The sequence below is a fragment of the Sphaerodactylus townsendi genome, linkage group LG01 (assembly GCF_021028975.2).
Source record: "Sphaerodactylus townsendi isolate TG3544 linkage group LG01, MPM_Stown_v2.3, whole genome shotgun sequence".
NCBI lineage: Eukaryota > Metazoa > Chordata > Lepidosauria > Squamata > Sphaerodactylidae > Sphaerodactylus > Sphaerodactylus townsendi.
This window is the reverse complement of record NC_059425.1, coordinates 57669890-57688028: the sequence shown is the minus strand read 5'-3', so window position 1 is coordinate 57688028 and position 18139 is coordinate 57669890. Positions and strand designations below refer to the sequence as shown.

At 42.1% G+C, this 18139-nt stretch overlaps 1 protein-coding gene across 4 annotated transcripts in view; it reads left to right on the top strand.

Moving 5' to 3' along the window:
- Positions 1-18139, top strand: part of LOC125438790 (spermatogenesis-associated protein 7 homolog) — a 68556-nt gene that overhangs the window by 37957 nt on the left and 12460 nt on the right. The window contains exons 5-10 of one of the 4 annotated variants that reach the window (XM_048507342.1): positions 3612-3733; positions 10018-10493; positions 10625-10685; positions 11768-11814; positions 15160-15237; positions 15965-16022. In XM_048507342.1, the coding sequence (XP_048363299.1) occupies positions 3612-3733; positions 10018-10493; positions 10625-10685; positions 11768-11814; positions 15160-15237; positions 15965-16022 (842 nt within the window). Of the gene's footprint in view, positions 1-3611; positions 3734-10017; positions 10494-10624; positions 10704-11767; positions 11815-15159; positions 15238-15964; positions 16023-18139 lie in introns of all 4 variants that reach the window. The other 3 variants (XM_048507331.1, XM_048507361.1, XM_048507352.1) reach the window with 3 other exon arrangements.

Genomic DNA, 18139 nt, shown 5'->3' with positions numbered 1-18139 from the left:
GAAGACTAAGGCTCATTCCGCACATGCAGAATAATACACTTTCAAACTGCTTTCAGTGCTCTTTGAAGCTGTGCGGAATGGCAAAATCCACTTGCAAACAGTTGTGAAAGTGGTTTGAAAACGCATTATTTTGCGTGTGCGGAAGGGGCCTAAGATAATATTTGCCTTCCTCCAGTCTTGTGACACATCTTCCATCCTCCAAGAGGTCCTGAAGATGATGGACAAAGGTTCCACAAGCTCTCTAGAAAGTTGTTTGAGTACTCTTAGGTGTACAGAGGTGGGAACCAACCAGTTCTCACCACTTCTCTAGAAGTGGTTACTAATTTTTTCTGAGTGCCAAGAAGGGGCTACTAAAGCAACCTCCCTGCCCAATAGGGACTGGGGGTGCATGTGTGCGGCAGCGCCACTGTTTGAATCCCACCATCATCGGAACCTGTTATTAAAATTTTTGGATCCCACCACTGGGTGTACACCATCTGGCCTGGGGGGTTGTATATATCTAGTGCAGCCAGGCACTTCTCAGCAACTTGTCTGTCCATGTCAACCAGTAGCCTGGATATCATGCCTTGCCTTCTACCATCTCTAGATGAGCCTGTTCTCTTTTTCATGGAAAAAACTGAGGTAAAATAGGCATTGAGTCTTTCTGCTTTGTTTCAGTCTTCTGTCAGAGGTTCTCCATTTTCACCCAGCAGTGGGTCTATCCAGTGGTGGAGCCATTTAACAATCGGTTCCAGTGGTGGGATTCAAATAATTTAACAACTGGTTGTTTACAAGTACCATTTTAACAACCGGTTCTGCCGAAGTGGTGCAAACCTGCTGAATCCCACCACTAGATCTATCACCTCTTTTAACTTGCACTTGCTGCTCACATGTTGGAAGAAACACCATGTACACCATGTACTCTAAATTGCAAAAATGGAAGCTCTTTCGTTGGAGCACGAGACATAATGTCAAATGTGGAATATCATGTGTCTGTGAGCTTCTTCAAACCGCTCTGTAAATTAACAAACAAATCTGCTGCCTACCTCTGGTGACTTTTGAGAATCACGTTGCTTTCTGTTTGCATATTTGGAATTTGCTTTTTGATCACAAGTGTGACAGAACCATTGTTGAATGTTAGTAACTAGTGATGGCCTGACTACTTGTGAACTGTGCCATTTGAATATAATACTGTTCCTTTCTCTGTCAGCTCAGATTGTTCACCCTTCTAAATCCACTGGAGCTAATGGATTTAAAAGGGTGTAACTCTGCTTAGGATTGTGGTATTGGGCTGAGGGAGGCCCATAGGGAACAGTACCATGTCCCTAAGTAATAAGGCAAACAAGGAAGAGAAAGGCGAGTCTGCCCCTCTTACAAAATAACTGCTGCCCTTTAGCTTCCACATCACAAGCCAGATTTAATGTTGAACGATAAAAGTGAGCTAGCCTGTCGCATATTAATTTTTGCTTCTGTAGTTTTAGGGCACAGACAAAATTGTTTTATCATATTGTTTGTGCTCAGTTTGACCAAATGGTTGCAGGCTGTACCAGATATGTTCCCAGAAGGTAATGGTAATGGAAAAGACAGCTGTTACTTATACTCATGCCAGCAGGAAAAAGGAAAACAGGTTGATGATGATGGCCAATCATATGCATTTAAACAGTGTTGCCAGACACGACTTCTCTTTTTCTCCTGATAAGTGTGGATGCCAAATGCTAATGTACACAACTGATGATCATGCCCAGTACAAAATGCTAATGACAATAATTCTAAAACAAGAATGGTTGCAAGATAAAGAGAACATTTTCTCTTCTAATGAAAAGAGAATAATAAAATAGAGAAGGGAGAATGTTATTACTTGGGACCTCGTTGGGGACAAACAGTGAAGTAAAAGTGAAGTATAATGAAGTAAGTGAAGTAAAATGAAACAATAAAATAAAGTTGCATTTCACACACACACACACACACACACACACACACACACACACACACACGGTTATGCTACATAGCATTTCCTTAATACTCAAAACAAAGCATGTCATACTACAAATAATATAGGATAATACTGTTTTAGTTGGTTGTTGTGGGCTTTCCGGATTGTGTGGCCGTGGTCTGGTAGATCTTGTTCCTAATGTTTCACCTGCATCTGTGACTGGCATCTTCAGAGGTGTATCACAGAGAGAAATGTGCTACACAAGTGTGTTACACAGGAACTTTCTCCCTCTGAACCTACACAGCATACAATTCAAACTTGTTCTCTTTCTTATACTTTCCAATTGGAACTTGTTCCTTTTTTGTCCCTATATGAAAAGATAGATGTGATCAATGGCTACTAGCTGTACTCTCTTGATAGGCATAACAATATGTACATTGTGAATAATAAAACCCTTCCTAGTTCTCTTTAAATAAATGGTGTGTTGTTATGAATTTCATACATTATTTTATAAATCAAAGATGGAAGGAATTAGACTTTCTCATGCTAGAAGTTAATTAATGCTGAGAAGTCTTGAAGCACAATGCAGGCCCAGCTGAAACACTTGCTTTATAGTACTTCCCTGCTGTTGACATCTCTGTGGCATCTGTCACATTAGTAAGCAATGTCTGAAGTTTTGCATGATGTCATCAAAGGGATCACATCACTTGTTAGACTCATTGACCCTGGTGGAAATGAGGTGATGATGTGGAAAGTACCCACATCATGATCAGATCTCAGACAGAGATCACCACAAGTCTCAAATATCAGATAAACTCAGTATTATCATAGGCTTATTTACTCAGAAGTGAGTCTCACTGAATTTGAAAAGAGTTTGTTTTTCATGCGAAGTTTGGACTGTAAGAGTTTGAAACCTAAGGGTTGAGATCCAGACTAACCTTTCTGCAGCCACCAGGATTACTGCCCATGTAAGAGCACAGTTTTCCAGCATTCCCCACAACAGACATCCTGTGAGGTAGTTGGGGCTAAGAGAATTCTAAGATAACTATAACTAGTCAAAAGTCACCCAGCAGGCTTCATGTGGGGAAACAAACCTGGTTCATTAGATCAGAGTCCACTGCTCATCTGAAGGAGTAGGGAATCAAACCCAGATCTCCAGATTAGAATCCACCATTCTTAACCATTACCCCATGCTTGCTCTCTGGGAGATGGTAGGCAGGAAAATTGCATTCTGCATGTGGCAATGCTTGCATTTGTCAAAATGTCTATACCCTGTTCAGGATAAAGTTGACAGGAGATTTGTGAATTCATGTGCCATTTCCTGAACCATCTTTGTTCTAGAATGCTCTCCTTGGATCCTACTGCCTTGGGGACAGAATTAGGTAGGCAGTGGGGCCCAAGTGGAGCATTCTAGAACAAAGACAGTCCAAGGAATAGTAGTTGAATTCACAAAACTCCTGTCATCTTTATCCTGAACAGGGTATAGTCTGACTCCAAGCCTAACAATCCCATCCTTATCTGCCTCCTCAGTGTACTTAAAACTCCACTTAGGATTATCCTGGTAAGGTTTAAGTTGACTATACTAGTGGGTTCTTTTCTTCAGCTTTTCCATTCCCACTATTTTAATGTTTTTGTTCTGCTCTATAAAAAAGGCTGCTAGCTCTTTTTCACAAACCATTTCATATTCCCCTATATACAGACAGAGACCAACAGAAAAGAGAGAGTCTTATCAAAGCTGTTGAGAAATACAAGAAAGAAATGACACATACCCTTTCAGCCCCTCCAGTCCATTGCAAGAACATTTCCAGAGATCATCATAAAGTAAGTACTATGTGATGTATATATGACCCCCTTTTGAGGGCAATGAACAAAAGTTAATCTTTGGCTTGTTCTTAGTTGATCAAATTGCAGGCTTGTTCACCCTGTGACTGATACCGATTAAGAATGCAGAAAATGTCTGCTTTCAATTTTTTGTGTTTTTTTGAGGGGGGATGTTAAAGAAAAAATGTCTCTATCTTTCTAGGCTATGCAGAAATGCTTGAAAATCCTGGTTATCCATACGAAACACTTAGAAAAAGAACTCTGGCTCCTATTGTTTTAACATTTCATAAGTGTCCCAAGGCACCTGCTGCCCAGACCAATGAGCTTCCAGCTCCACCCCCTGCCGGCATTCCGGGTCTCAGGGTTTTGTGGTTTTACTACCATTCTGTGGCTGGCCATGGCACTTCTGTCCACTTTGGAGACAGGTCCACTGTGCTTTCCCTGACCGTGGGGCAGTGTATCCCCTCTGGATTGCTCTGTCTATGTGTTAGATTTGTCTCCCCACCTCACACATCATGGGAAATTAATATAACCTACAGTTGGGAACATGGGTCATTGTGACAATTGTGTGGAGTCCTCCAGGAGTCAAGTTCTTACCCTTGGGGTAATAGTTTCCTGAATGTGGTCTGCTAGTGTTTGATGCAATAAAGCATTAAAATGTGTGATCCTCAAGGAGCCCAATCCTGTGAGAATTGTAAGAAGTACTTTTTTCTGAACATTCGATCCGACGTAGTAATCGAAGTGTTTTTCTTGTACATTTTTCAATTTTGATGCATTCTTTTCATCAGAACCAATTCACAAGAAAAACATTGGATTGTATCCTTTGTTTTGTTCTGTCTGTGGCTAAGCGTTCTTCTGGAGCAAGGCCTTTTCCATTGATGAAAGCTGTAACTTGGAAAAAGATACTTTGCATCAGAGTAATTCTTGTGCTTCAGCAAAATGATAATATACAACTCTTTACGTCACCCTGTGTGATTATATTATAATGCAGAAATGGAATGTTCACAGGCTCATTCTGTTTTCCAAAGTGGACCTCTGGGGTTAAAAAGCTGTCCTCCTTGGGGAGACGCCTGTTGAACAAGGGACATCATTCCTCTCACATTCATTTCTATAGTTTTGCCCCCAACAACTGGGCTTGTTTATATTTTAATAACAATTCTTATTAGTATTACATGAGCATTAAGTCATGAACTACATGACCATTATTTAATTTAAATTGTTTTCCACAATAACATTTGCTTCACCCACTCTACAACTGCAGTTAATCTGCACAAAACCCACATGATCATCTGAAATGCTCCCTTGAGTTGGAGTTTTTTGACATGAATATTGGTAGGATGACTTTAGTGAGCTCAGTGTTACCTTCTGCTCACTCCTTCTGCATCAAACCCACCCACCTCACCCTGTTATCCTTGCCTAACCTGCACACTCAGTGTTAGACCCTTTGCGACAAATATGCTGTCCATTTCAAGAGGCAACTTTTTTTGCGAACACTTGGTCCCATTCTTGTACAGTTTTCTACCTGTCCTGATGATGAAGTGCAACTTGAAGTTGAACAATGTGTTTAGCAAATACTGGACAAGACTACATCACAGTTAGCAGATAAAAAACTGCATTTTTGAATACTCTTCTTAATTTAAACAAAAAGCCCTGCATGCATAAAATTAACACATCAGGGAGAAAAGTGCTGGCCTAGCTTTGTACTTAAATATTACCTTGACACGTGCAAGCCTTTTTACACCACAAGACATTAAAATGTTACCAGCACTTTGAAGTCATTCAGGAGGGATTTTATTTTTAGATGTTGCTGAGCCCTAATTTGCACATGTGGCAAATTGACTTTAAATATATTCCATACCATATCTTCATGCTACTTTTTAATTCAAGGAAGTTGAGGAACTTGATCGGCAGTGATGGGAGAAAAGTAATTGAACTTTTATGATGCAATCTTATTGTGATGTTATGCATATTTATCAATCTATCCTATTTTACCAAGGAATTGAGGGATGCTTACATAGTTTTTATGGAGTTCTCACAACTCTGTGAAGTGGGTTAAGCTGAGAGAGAGTGAGCTATGTAACTATGCAGTCCTAATCCAACACTGTAACTACCAAACCTTACTGAGTCTCTCCAGTGTATATTCTAGGGTTGCCAACCAGCAGCTGAAATAGGGTTGCCATGTACCCCCTGGCAAGTGGTGGGGGATGGGGGAACTTACTAGCTGCAGATGGAGGCTGGCATGATCAATGTCACTTCTGGAAGTGATGTCATCATGCCACCATTGATCACAGGAATGCTCTGGAATTTGTGCAAAAACTCTAAGGTAGTTGTTTTTACCATAGTTCTTTGCCCAAATACCAGAGCATCCCCATGGCTGTTGGCAATGTTACGATGTCACCTCCAGAAGTGATGTTGATGCATCAATGCTAACCCTCATTTGCAGCTAGTAAGTCCCTCTGGTGACTGGTTGAATGGTACCGAGGGAGGGTGGCGCATCTAGTCCACAGGTGTCAAACTCGCAGCCCTCCAGATGCTATGGACTACGGTTCCCATCATCCCTTGTCAGCATAATGCTGGCAGGGGGTGATGGGAACTGTAGTCCATAACATTTGGAGGGCCGCGAGTTTGACACCTATGATCTAGTCCAACTGAGGCCTTCCCAAGTATTGCCTCCAGTTCTAGTATTCAGAGGTTTACTGACTGTGAATGTGGAAGTTTCCCTTAGTCACCATGGGTGGTAGTCACTAATATGTGAACCTTGAATCTGGCTCATCTCCTTCTAAAGCCATCTATGGCTGTGGCCATCTTTATATCCTCCAGTGAATGCCACATTTTTATCTCTCATGAGTAAAGAAGTGTTTCCTTTTGTCCATCCTGGAACTATTTTCCACTCTCTCTATTCCATGCATAATTTTATAAATGTCTATCCTGCCTCACCCCCTCCAGTTATTTCTTTTTCAAGCTGAAAAGTCTTACAGGCCAATCTAAGGCCGTTCCCGCACAACACAATCATACCAGGTTACAGCTGGTATCTTACAATCCAGGTCTATTTAATCCCAGTTTCTCTCTTTGCATGGGTCCCCATTTCTGTGAAGGAATCAAGTGAAAACCAGGAGGAAATGCTTTTTTTGTTTTTACAGTGTAGATGCAGCACACATGTTCGAACATCCCCAGTGTTCTGCATTCTGATTGGCTCTTCCCCCTCTCCCAAAGGTAATGCTTCTGATTGATGGATCCACAGCAGCCACAGGAAAACCAAGCAGGACACACATACCCCTTTTCTCTAGCTTTCGAAAGGAGTCGGTGCAGTGAGCAACATGGCAAGCCCATTGTGCTATACAAAGTAAAAACTTTTGACCAATACTAGGCAGAACACTATGTCCCATCCACATTTAAAGGTGGCAGAAAACCACAGCATGAGACGCTCAAACCACCACCACCCCATATACCAAATAATATTTGACTGGTCTTTGGGGTTGTCATGGAATGAAAGCATCTTGCCAAGCAGGTGCTTCCCCACCCCTCCTTTCCCAAGATCCCACTGGGAACATGAGCCAGGACTCGGAGCTGCAGGACTGGGCTGGCTGCAGCTCAGTTAGCGAGTGGTGCTTGTGAGAGTGAACTGGAACAGGGTGAGGATGATGTAAAGCAGGGAGATCAGGCAGTGGGGAAAATAAATCAACTCAGGATTTTTGAAAAGGATCACCATTTTGGCGATTTTTGAAAAACCCGGGATGAGGGAAATATCACAGGACAAACCCGCTTTAGGATTGGGAACCATGCAAACTTCTTGGCCAAACTGGGATATTTCTCTTGCTCAACCCAGGATATTTGGACCATGTAGAAATGGGCTAAAGGGAGGGGGGGGTAATTCCACACTTGGGAGTGGAACAAGACCATCCTTGCAGATATGCCCTTCCTGAGGCACTTGCCCTGGTGAAGAGGTGATTCCGCTGGCATGCAGCCACTGCAGCCCTCTCCAGTGGTGGGATGCGGCACTGGATGCAGTGTCAGCATCCCAGCACCCCTGCTATCACCAGCGTAAGTGGAGATGGGTTGGGGGCAGTTCTGGGGGAGGAGCCAACTATAGTCGGCTTTCCCCAGCCACTTGCTGCCTTACGGTGGTGGCTGGGACTTTTGACTTACAGCACCTGGTCTCTTGGGTGTTCAGTCTTTCCACAACGGAACGTATACCAACCCTATAATCTTCTTGGTTGCACTCTTCTGTACTGTTACCAGGTGATATGGTGAGATACTTTTTGAGATACGGTGTTTGAAACTGCATACATTATTCTTAATGAAGCCACAACATAGGGACATTATAAGATTAGCTATCTTATTTTTATTCCTTTCCTAATAATCTCCAACATTGTTTGCTTTTTATACCACCATAGTGTACGAGATTGATGTTTCATTGAACTATCTACTATGACCCCAAGGTCTCTTTGCTTCTCAGTCTCACAAGTTCATACTTCATTAATATGTAATTACATCTCAAAAAAGGTTGTTCTTTCTACTCTGATGAAGACCTCCCCCCCCCCCCAACTAATATAATTGGAACAAGAGGTGTTAGGAAATCAGTAGTGGGGGCTGGATTGAAGATGGTGATGAAGCAGAAGCATTATTTGTTTTAGCTTTATCTTACTCTAACTTCTTTTTATAAAGTTACTGGAGTTTGAATTGCTCCTGCCATTTGAATGCTTCAAAAGCATCTTGTCACTTGTAAGTCAAGATTAGGAAAGTAGTAAAGTAGCTCAGTTTTAACAAGCACCTAAAATAAAGCTCATGGATACTGTATTGCCATTGTGTTTCTTCTTTATAGAGGGAGGGAATAGAAATGCCAGTGATGAAGGGCAGCTGCAGCTCCTGAAACTCCTCCTGCAGCTCCTGAAATTTTGCCTCTCTCTGCAGAGAGAAGAGAATTCAGATGCCTAAATACCCCACCCTCTTACTTTCTAAGGTCCTCCTTGAGAAAGTGACATTAGCATGTGTGTATCTGTGTGAGTGTCTTGCCAGGTCTGGCTGGTTGCCTTGAAACTGGCTTGCTATATTGGTTTGGCTTGCATTCTGTGGTTTGACATTAGTTCCATTGGACTCACCTGACTTTCTGCTGGGATTCTCTGGATTGATGTACATTCTGTTGGGCATGCTCTTTCTGTTTTCATTGGGTGGCTTTTGACCAGTGGTTGCTTGTATGCTTGTTTCTGTTTGTTTGGCTATTGGCTTCTTTCCCTGGAGAAGGCATGGAATTTTTTTCTTCATAGGAAACAATGGTATCAAGTTGGAAGCCTAGAGCCATCCGTAATTCCAGAATTAGTCCCCATAACCCAATTTGCTTGAAACTTGAGGGAGTCTTTAGTGGACAGGCAGGGTTTGGTTTCCAGAAAAGTTTGTGCCATTTGTTTGCAAAGTAGCCACTCCAACCCTCTGGAAAGTGTCATCTGATACAGGATAATGGACCAGAAAAATTAGAATTTTAAAAATCTGAATCCCTAAAAGGTGTTGGGATCCAAATAATCTGGAACACTAGCATGGAAACAATCCCAAAGTCCAAACGCGAAGCAATATCTTTTTTTTTGGTGTGCATTCCTAGATGAAGCACATCCAAAATGGATGGGCACGCGTGTATGGAATATGTAACAAAGTTGCCTGTGTTGTTTGTTTAGGTCAATACCCAAGTAGCCCTTATTCATCAAAACCTGCCATTATAGAAAGACTACTTCTTTTCTAGAAAACAGAACAAAAAGGAAATCTAGAATAAGATGAATTCACTGATCACAGTCTTCATGGGAATTAAGTATATGAGTTTACTAACTATAAAAGGAAAGTTACATAGAGATAAAAAAAGAAATCCTTTCTTCCCTGTTAACAATGTACATTTGGTTACATCTTGGTACCTACCTGCTGACCTGTGCTGGTGGTGGTGATGATGGTGGTGCTCAAACAAAGAAAGTGAGTTAACTTTATAACTTCAGCTGTACATGCTCACTAACATGTAAGCAATGGCTATCTGACTGACCGATAGCTAATCAATAGATCAGGTCATAAACAGTGACTTCAGTAACTTATTTGCATACGAACAGCTAACCCTTTTATAACTGAGTTGTGACAGACACTTGCAAAATCTCAAAAGTAGCACATCTTCTTCCAAAGTAACCCCCATGAATAAATAATGTGTGTGTGTGTGTTTTCCTGTATAAACCCATTCTAAGTGAAGAAGAAAATACAGTTTCCTTCACTGAAAAATCTGCTGCATTTTAAACCCCCCCCCCCCTTGCTTTTAGCTACAGAACAGTCTGGATTTGGATACAAATAGAAGAATGTCATCCTTGAAACAAAAACACGAGTACTTCCCTAAGCTTTTCAAGAAGCCGCATTCAAGAATTCAGTCTCAAGTTTTAAGGACAGAAGAGACCATCCAAGATATTGTCCTGTGGGCTTTAGCTCAGGCTCTCTGCAGTGACAAGAAGACAATTCACCAACCTATTCAACCACTTGGCCAGTCTCCCAGACTGAGCCTTTCTCTGAACCATAGCAGAAAGATGAGATTTCAACCCTGTCATAAGAAAACATTTGGTGGAGACCTCTTGGACATTCATAGACAATGTTTTACAGAAACAAGGAAGCCTTTTATACCAAAAGTTTTAAAAACACCAAATAAAGCATTCCTTTCGAAATACAGGTATTATAATTCTCCACACAGAAAGAAGACCTTCTCATCTGATAAGCCGTCATACAGAAACCCAGGAAAGTTTTATAGGTAAACACTCAACAACTTAGTTTGCATATGAATTGCTGAATAAAAAATGAAAGATGTAGTGTCCTGAGCTTCAAGCAAATAATTTTAGATTGCTGTCATTGTTATTCAAAATTTCCTTTTTCAATTTTCAGGGTTCTGGAAGATGAATGTCTAAGATCTTATGCAGATTACTTCATGCAGCATCCACTCAAGGTTGTTGTGCCCTATATGGTATTGAACGAAATGATATGGGCCGTAATATTAATAAATATAAGCCATTCTGGATCTGAGCACAAGGCACAGGCTATTTATGCCATGACAAAATTGCCTCAGGCATAGCTTAAAAAATGTAAAAAACCTGCTAGTTATTCAAGCAATTGAAAATTGCGCAATTGGGGAATTGCAGTGTTTCAAGGTGGGTAATGACACTGGGTGATTACAATAGAAAGATCTAAAATACCAGAGCTCTCTTCAAAACACAAACAATGTTTTAAAATGTACAATAGTAATGGCTGAACCATCCTGGGGTTCTCTTTCCAAGAAGAGACTCTAAACACAGCAGTTTTGTGTTTGACTAAACTAATGTAGTCAGCTATCTTGTGGGAGAGATTCAAACTCCTCTACTTTTCCTCAACTATCAACTTTGAATCATTTCCTTAACAAAAAAGCACAGTTTCTGAACAAAACTCTCCCCATGTACTTTTCTTTTGTAGTGCTATTGTATAGAGAAACTGAAGGGGGTCTTTAACAGACGGCAGAAGTATACCAACATGATCTGTACAATCAAATATATGTTCCTGTGCTTCAAGAAACAAAACTTATGATGGCTGGAGATCTGTGATCAGATTTTTCCAGGGCTGTTGGCTTGTTCTTGTTTGCTCATGGATATGAATACCCAAGTACATGCTCTTTGGCAAATGTGATGGGCATATACATACATTTTTTAAGTTGGCTTTACTTTAAATTACACAAGCATGTCGGGGGACTCAAATAATATGTAATACGTATCTTTGTACTCAGATATTTACAGCAAAAAAATACATAAAGAGCTTATGAAATATTTCCTAAGAATCACAGCTGTGGTGGAGACAGTTCTCAAGTTACTTTCTTCATACTGATAGTGAAATGCCTGCAAAGTATATCTTTGTAAGGGGGTTAACTGTGTGCCATAAGACCCACTGGTAGCCTTCATATTAGGTCCACTGGGATATTAGCAGTTACAACACATGGATATATGCCATCCCAAGAATATAAACCAGTTGCTTAGTTTCTTCTCTCTGCTTTTAACATTATAGAAACACAAGCCGACATCCGTTTCCCTACAAGCACTGCTTCAGGCAAAGTAAGTGCATTGTTAGTCTGTGTTAGTCTCTTGAAACAACAATAAAAAAGAGTGTTGGTATCTTAAAGACTAGCACAGGGGTCTGCAACCCACGGCTCTGGAGCCGCATGCGGCTCTTTCAGACTTATACTGCGGCTCCGCATGGCCTGGAGGTCAGAGGGTAGCGCGGGCATGTCCCTCCAGCCCTCCAGAGCAGCACTGAAAGGAGAGGTGAGTGGAGGGGCCGAACTGGAGGCGGCTCCAGGCATGAGGGCACATTTTTTCACATCCTCTCCACTCACCTCTCCTTCCAGTGCTGCTCTGGAGGGCTGGAGAGACACGCCCACGCTGCCCTCCGACCCCTGGAGGTCAGAGGGTAGCATGGGTGTGTCCCTCCAGAGCAGCCGCCATCCCCTCTCTGCCATCCCCCCTCCGCCCCATGGAACAGGCAGCTGCCTGCTCCGTTGGGCAGAGGGGGTTTCCCTGCCCAGCGCCGCTGCCTCCCAGTGCTGGAAGGAAAGGTGAGTGGAGGGACCAAACCAGAGGTGGCTCCATGTGGAGGCACCTCTCCGGCTCAGTAGATCTTTGGGGCTGTGGAAAACGAGTCCAAATGGCTCTTTGGATGGTAAAGGTTGCTGACCCCTGGACTAGCATGTTCAGCATAGCATAAGTTTTTGTAGGCTTCAGCAAATTTGTGGGATACACAAAGTTCTCAGCCAGCAAGAAAAAAAAGCTTGTGATTTTTTATGCAAAACTGTATTGAGCACTACAGTGATTATTCAGAATTGCTGTAACTGGTAATAACAGCAACATTCAGTTTTGTTAAGGAATCTAGCACTTGTAATGAGAAACCTATCAGGTCTGTTTTGCTCTTTCATGACTTGAGTTCGATCTTGGCAGAAATTGGTTTCAGTTAGTTGGCTCAAGGTTGACTCAGCCTTCCATCTTACTGAGGTCAGTAAAATGAGTGCCTGGCTTTCTAGGGGTAACACAAAGACAACTGGGGAAGCCAATGGCTAACCACCTGGCAAACAAAGTCTGCCTAGTAATTGTCATGATGTGATTTCACCCCATGGGTCAGTAATAACCTGATGCATGCATGGGGGACTACCGTTACCTTTTTTGATGTTATCAAAACCTATTGATGAACTAATATAGCCATTTCCCACTGGAGTCTCCTTTGAAAATTACTTTATTGGAGAAAGCTGGCTTTGAGGCCAGTTACAGGGTATATTAGAAGACTGAAAAGTCCTTAATTTTTTTTTTGAATGGTGTTCCTGAGTTGGATCCCATGGAAAATTTCCATTTACAGACATGGGGACAATTTTCACCCATGGCATGCCTTCAGCTCCCCATTCATTTTTTTTCTGAGGCATCCCTTGACCCTCAAAAGGGATCAGTGACAGAGATGGACAGTAAGGCTTATAATGGATAATTTCCATTGTTTGACTGTGTCCCTCCAGCTACGATATTTTAGCTGTCAAGTCATAGCTGACCTATGGTGATCTGACTGGGTTTTCAAGGGAAGAAATGTTTAGATGTGGTTTGTATTTGTAAGTATTTTGATGGGAGACCACAAAGCAACGTCAGGGTACCTAAAGAGAGACAGGCAAAGGGAAACCACTTCTGAACGTTTCTTGCCTTGAAAACCCTACAGGGCTCCATAAATGGTCTACAACTTGACAGCGGAAAAGTTTAGAATGAGGCAAAACAATGCATCTCATGGTTGGAAGATGCATGTTTTAAGGGTAGGGTACATATTTTGTATTTAGAAGCCCCTAGAACTTATTCTTAATATCTTAAATGAAAGGATTCAAGTGGTAGTTCCTGTAAAAACCTCTTCCTGAGAACTTGAAGAGCATCAGTGGACTGTAGTTGTTTAGAATAGTGGTTTTCAGCCTTTCCTATACTACATCTCAACCATCACTTCTTCCACCATGATATAAATAAATGCCTACTTTTTCTAAGATGTTATGTGTTTACAGGCATTCCATTTTTATATTAATCATTTACTGTAAGTTTTAAGGACACTGAAAATTGCAGAAGCGCAATGAGAAATCCTTGGTAGGTAAGGACAACAGGAAGCAGCATATCAAAGATGCTTGTGGGCAAAGGAAATGGGGCATTACTACTGGAAGAAGAAGAAGAAGAAGAAGAAGAAGAAGAAGAAGAAGAAGAAGAAGAAGAAGAAGAAGAAGAAGAAGAAGAAGAAGAAGAAGAAGAAGAAGAGTTTGGATTTATATCCCCCTTTCTCTCCTGCAGGAGACTCAAAAGGGCTTACAATCTCCTTGCCCTTCCCCCCTCACAACAAACACCCTGTGAGGTAGGTGGGGCTGAGAGAGCTCCGAGAAGGTGTGACTAGCCCAAGGTCACCTAGCTGGCGTGTGTGGGAGTGTACAGGCTAATCTGAATTCCCCAGATAAGCCTCCACAGCTCAGGCGGCAGAGCTGGGAATCAAACCCAGTTCCTCCAGATTAGATACACGAGCTCTTAACCTCCTACGCCACTGCTGCTCCTACTAGTATGTTCTGTCAACATAACATCAATAATCCACAGCAAGGGTTTGAAACAGGTGGCATGTCACACTTGTACACGGGCATGGGGACTGAACGACAGTAAATTCTTAGTAACTGCAATGAAAATCCTGCATCCTGTCTAAACTACTTCTGTGTCTGCTTAGTGGCACACTAAGGAACAAAGGGGAGCATGATGTTCTTGCTTGACTCATTAGGAGTTGTTGCTCATGGTCAAGTAATCTTGTTCTAACTACCCTACTAGGAGCAGCAGTGGCGTAGGAGGCTAAGAGCTCATGTATCTAATCTGGAGGAACCGGGTTTGATTCCCAGCTCTGCCGCCTGAGCTGTGGAGGCTTATCTGGGGAATTCAGATTAGCCTGTACACTCCCACACACGTCAGCTGGGTGACCTTGGGCTAGTCACAGCTTCTCGGAGCTCTCTCAGCCCCACCTACCTCACAGGGTGTTTGTTGTGAGGGGGGAAGGGCAAGGAGATTGTAAGCCCCTTTGAGTCTCCTGCAGGAGAGAAAGGGGGATATAAATCCAAACTCTTCTTCTTCTTCTTCTTCTTCTTCTTCTTCTTCTTCTTCTTCTTCTTCTTCTTCTTCTTCTTCTTCTTCTTCTTCTTCTTCTTCTTCTTCTTCTTCTTCTTCTTCTTCTTCTTCTTCTACCCTTAATATTTCTTGGGGCTCCATCATAGAAAGGGCCTCCAGGGATAGGCCCAAGGAGGTAAGTTTACCAATGATTGTGCTCCGCCACTGAATGTTAGTATTCGGAATAGAGGGCAAATGTCCAGGGAACAATAGTTTCTTAACAAGGTTATCCTAATAATCTGTTTCATGTTGACAAAGAGAAGAGGAATTGAAATACCTTCAGTTTCTAAAGGAGGTTACAAATGAAATTTTGATTAGAAGGTGTTACCAGAACGAGTGAGTGCTCAAACTTTCTTCCTTTTTTATTCTTATATTTAAATAAAGGAAATAATTGTGTGATGCAGAATGCACATGTGTACTCTTGAGTGTAATGACTTTCATGTTAGTTATAATGCAACTTAGAAGTGTACACAAAATGGAATTCTGAAAATTGCATTGAATTCTGAAAATGGCTAATCTCAATCAGTATTCAGACTAATTATGTATTATAAAAGAAGGTCTAGAAGTGTTCATTTTAGAGCCATTTCACACATCAATATAAACCTTAGTTTAGATGTGTAGTGTTCATGTTCACTCATAGATGAACACCTAGAAACATGGTGAACAGGCCCTTCAACCTAATATAATGGAGATCCATTGTTGGTGGATAGAGCATTGGATTAGGACCTGAGAGATCTGGATTCAAATTCCTAAATTCTAAAGTCACTGGATGACATCAAACTAGTCATTCTCTCTACCACTCAGGGTTGCTTGTGGGGCTAAAATAGAGGAACAGTCATGTACTTCCCTGAGCAACTTAGAGAGGAAGTGTGGCATAAAAATAGCTATGTTTCTTATTCTGAGAGGCAGTAATTACTCCATATGAATGAAGGATATCCAAGGGTGAATATCCATGACCTGTCTTTACTGCTTTGAAAAATAGTATCTATTTCCTTGTTGCTATTTTTATTTTTGTTCTCTTTTTGAGTCTCTGCTGATGTATATTTTCCCCCTTCTTTCTAAGGGCACTTGGTGATGTATTTCAGATACATGTTAGAAACAGAAGGTGTGACCTTGATGAGGTGAGCAAAAAATGTCTTTTATTAAATGCGCTGTCAAAAGCAGTGGAATAGTTCTACATCTGACTAGAATAACCACTTGGCCCGCCACAACTTAGGCTGCTACACTTCTTAATTAAAAGGGGAATAAAAACTGATACCTACATGAAGTAAAGCCACAGGGTGGGTTATATTTGGAACACACAAAAAGATGTTTTTCCCCATACACCCATAGCAATGCTTAAGTAAAAAATAAAAATAGCATGTGATGAAGCACATAGCCTGCATTCAGCAGCTTTAGATGAAGGTAGACCCTTGTGAAAAATGTTAGCTGCTCTGCCTTTCTGATGCTTTTACCATTTGGAGCAGCAAGTAATGCCAGGCAGGATTTGTAGTCCTCTTCTTTGAGAAAAGGGTCAGTGAATATGTGTGATAAACTACAAAGCCTTGTCACCAACTGTGAAGTTCTTTATGTTCCAAAAGCCCTTGCTTGGAGCCTGTTTTGATGGTGTAAAGTACATGTGGATCAGAGCAGGTCATCTTGATGTGTGGCCTTTGACTCAAATAAAAATACAGATACTGGACATGTTGGGCAGACAGCTGATGATCTATAAGGATATTTTAGTCTCATAGAGATATTCTTCATAGTACAGACAAAGTACAGAATGTTACAGGGGGCAGCAGTTTCATAGGGACTGATGATGGCACTGCTGCAGCACAGCAGTTCCACCTCCAAAGGGGTTTCAAGAGACACAGCAAGAAGGAAAACAAGCAGAAATACCCCACCAACCTGAAAACTTCTATGTGGCCCAATGGGCTGTGCCACACTTTTAACTGGTGTAAGTCTGTGTCAGTCAACAGAGCTTTCTGGGCTGACAGAAAACCAACTAAAATTGTCTCCATCCCTGGGAATGCCATTGGAATGCTTCATCTTCTGCAGTCAGAAACTGCACAGCTGCGTGGCAGACCACCATCTGCATTAGTTCTCCTTCTGCCAGTGTATCTGCTACTTGCACTGGCATATGGGGCACTTTCACACTACTTCCATTATTCTTTCTCTCCACTACCCCCCACCCCCCACCCCCAATGGATTGCACTGTTATTATGTCTTCTAATATGATGGGAAGTGTTAAACTCCATTTAACTCCATTTAACTTCTCATATTATGGGAAATGTTAAACTGGGAATGGGAAATTTACACCCCAATATTAGTCAGGTTTATTCAGAAGAAAGAGTGTCTAGTATTCTCATTCTCTAGAAGATACCCCTGTGTGGTTGTCTGGCTCATTCTTATGCTTTTGTTCTGACCTTTGGACACAGGGCAAGACTGTAATGTGGCAGGTAACCATGCTTTGATATCACTTCACATGTTGTTCCCTGAGTTAAATGTTCTATTGCAATGTGTAAGGGACTACATAGAACCATCAGCCATGTCCATAGTTCTAATCAAGTCTTGTAATATATTTAGAATATTTATTTGGAAAATAATGTTAGACCATCTCTCTAAAGCTCTTTCCACACGAGCGGAATAGAGCGCCCCAGGGATGGCAAAAACGCCGTCCCTGGGGAGGCGTTCGCATAGCAGGCGCTAGCACCGCCCAAGTGGTATGGAAATGCCCCTTTTGAACCTAGCTCCACGAGAGAGGTTTTCCAAAAGGGGCGCTTTCCAGCTGCTACCGTGCGAACGGCAGCGGCTGGAAGGCAGCGTTTCCCTCCCACCTTCCCTATCCACCTTCCCTGCTCCTGCTGGCTCCGTCTCCAGCGCCGTCGCTCTGGCCAGGGGTCATGTCCCATGGCCTCCACAATGCAATGGGAGCCAGCAGGAGCAGGTGAGCCGGTTGGGGAAGGTGCAGCCTGTACGAAGGCTGCGGCTTCCCCTGCGCCCCTACCGGGACGGTCTGTGCAAACGGTCCCAGGTGGTGCGTCTGCATTGTTTATGCCGACCCACCCCCGCTCAGTGCCTGTGCAGAAAGGGCCTGAGTTAGTTTGTAATATATAAGTTGTCTCTGAATGTAGAATGTAGAAAGAAAACAGTATTGAAGACTACTGTTCTTCCTTCAGGACAAGAGAGTTCTAATTATATGAGCTTGTGACATGTTTTCATGGGTCAATTCATTCAGTGTATTACTGACCAAACAACA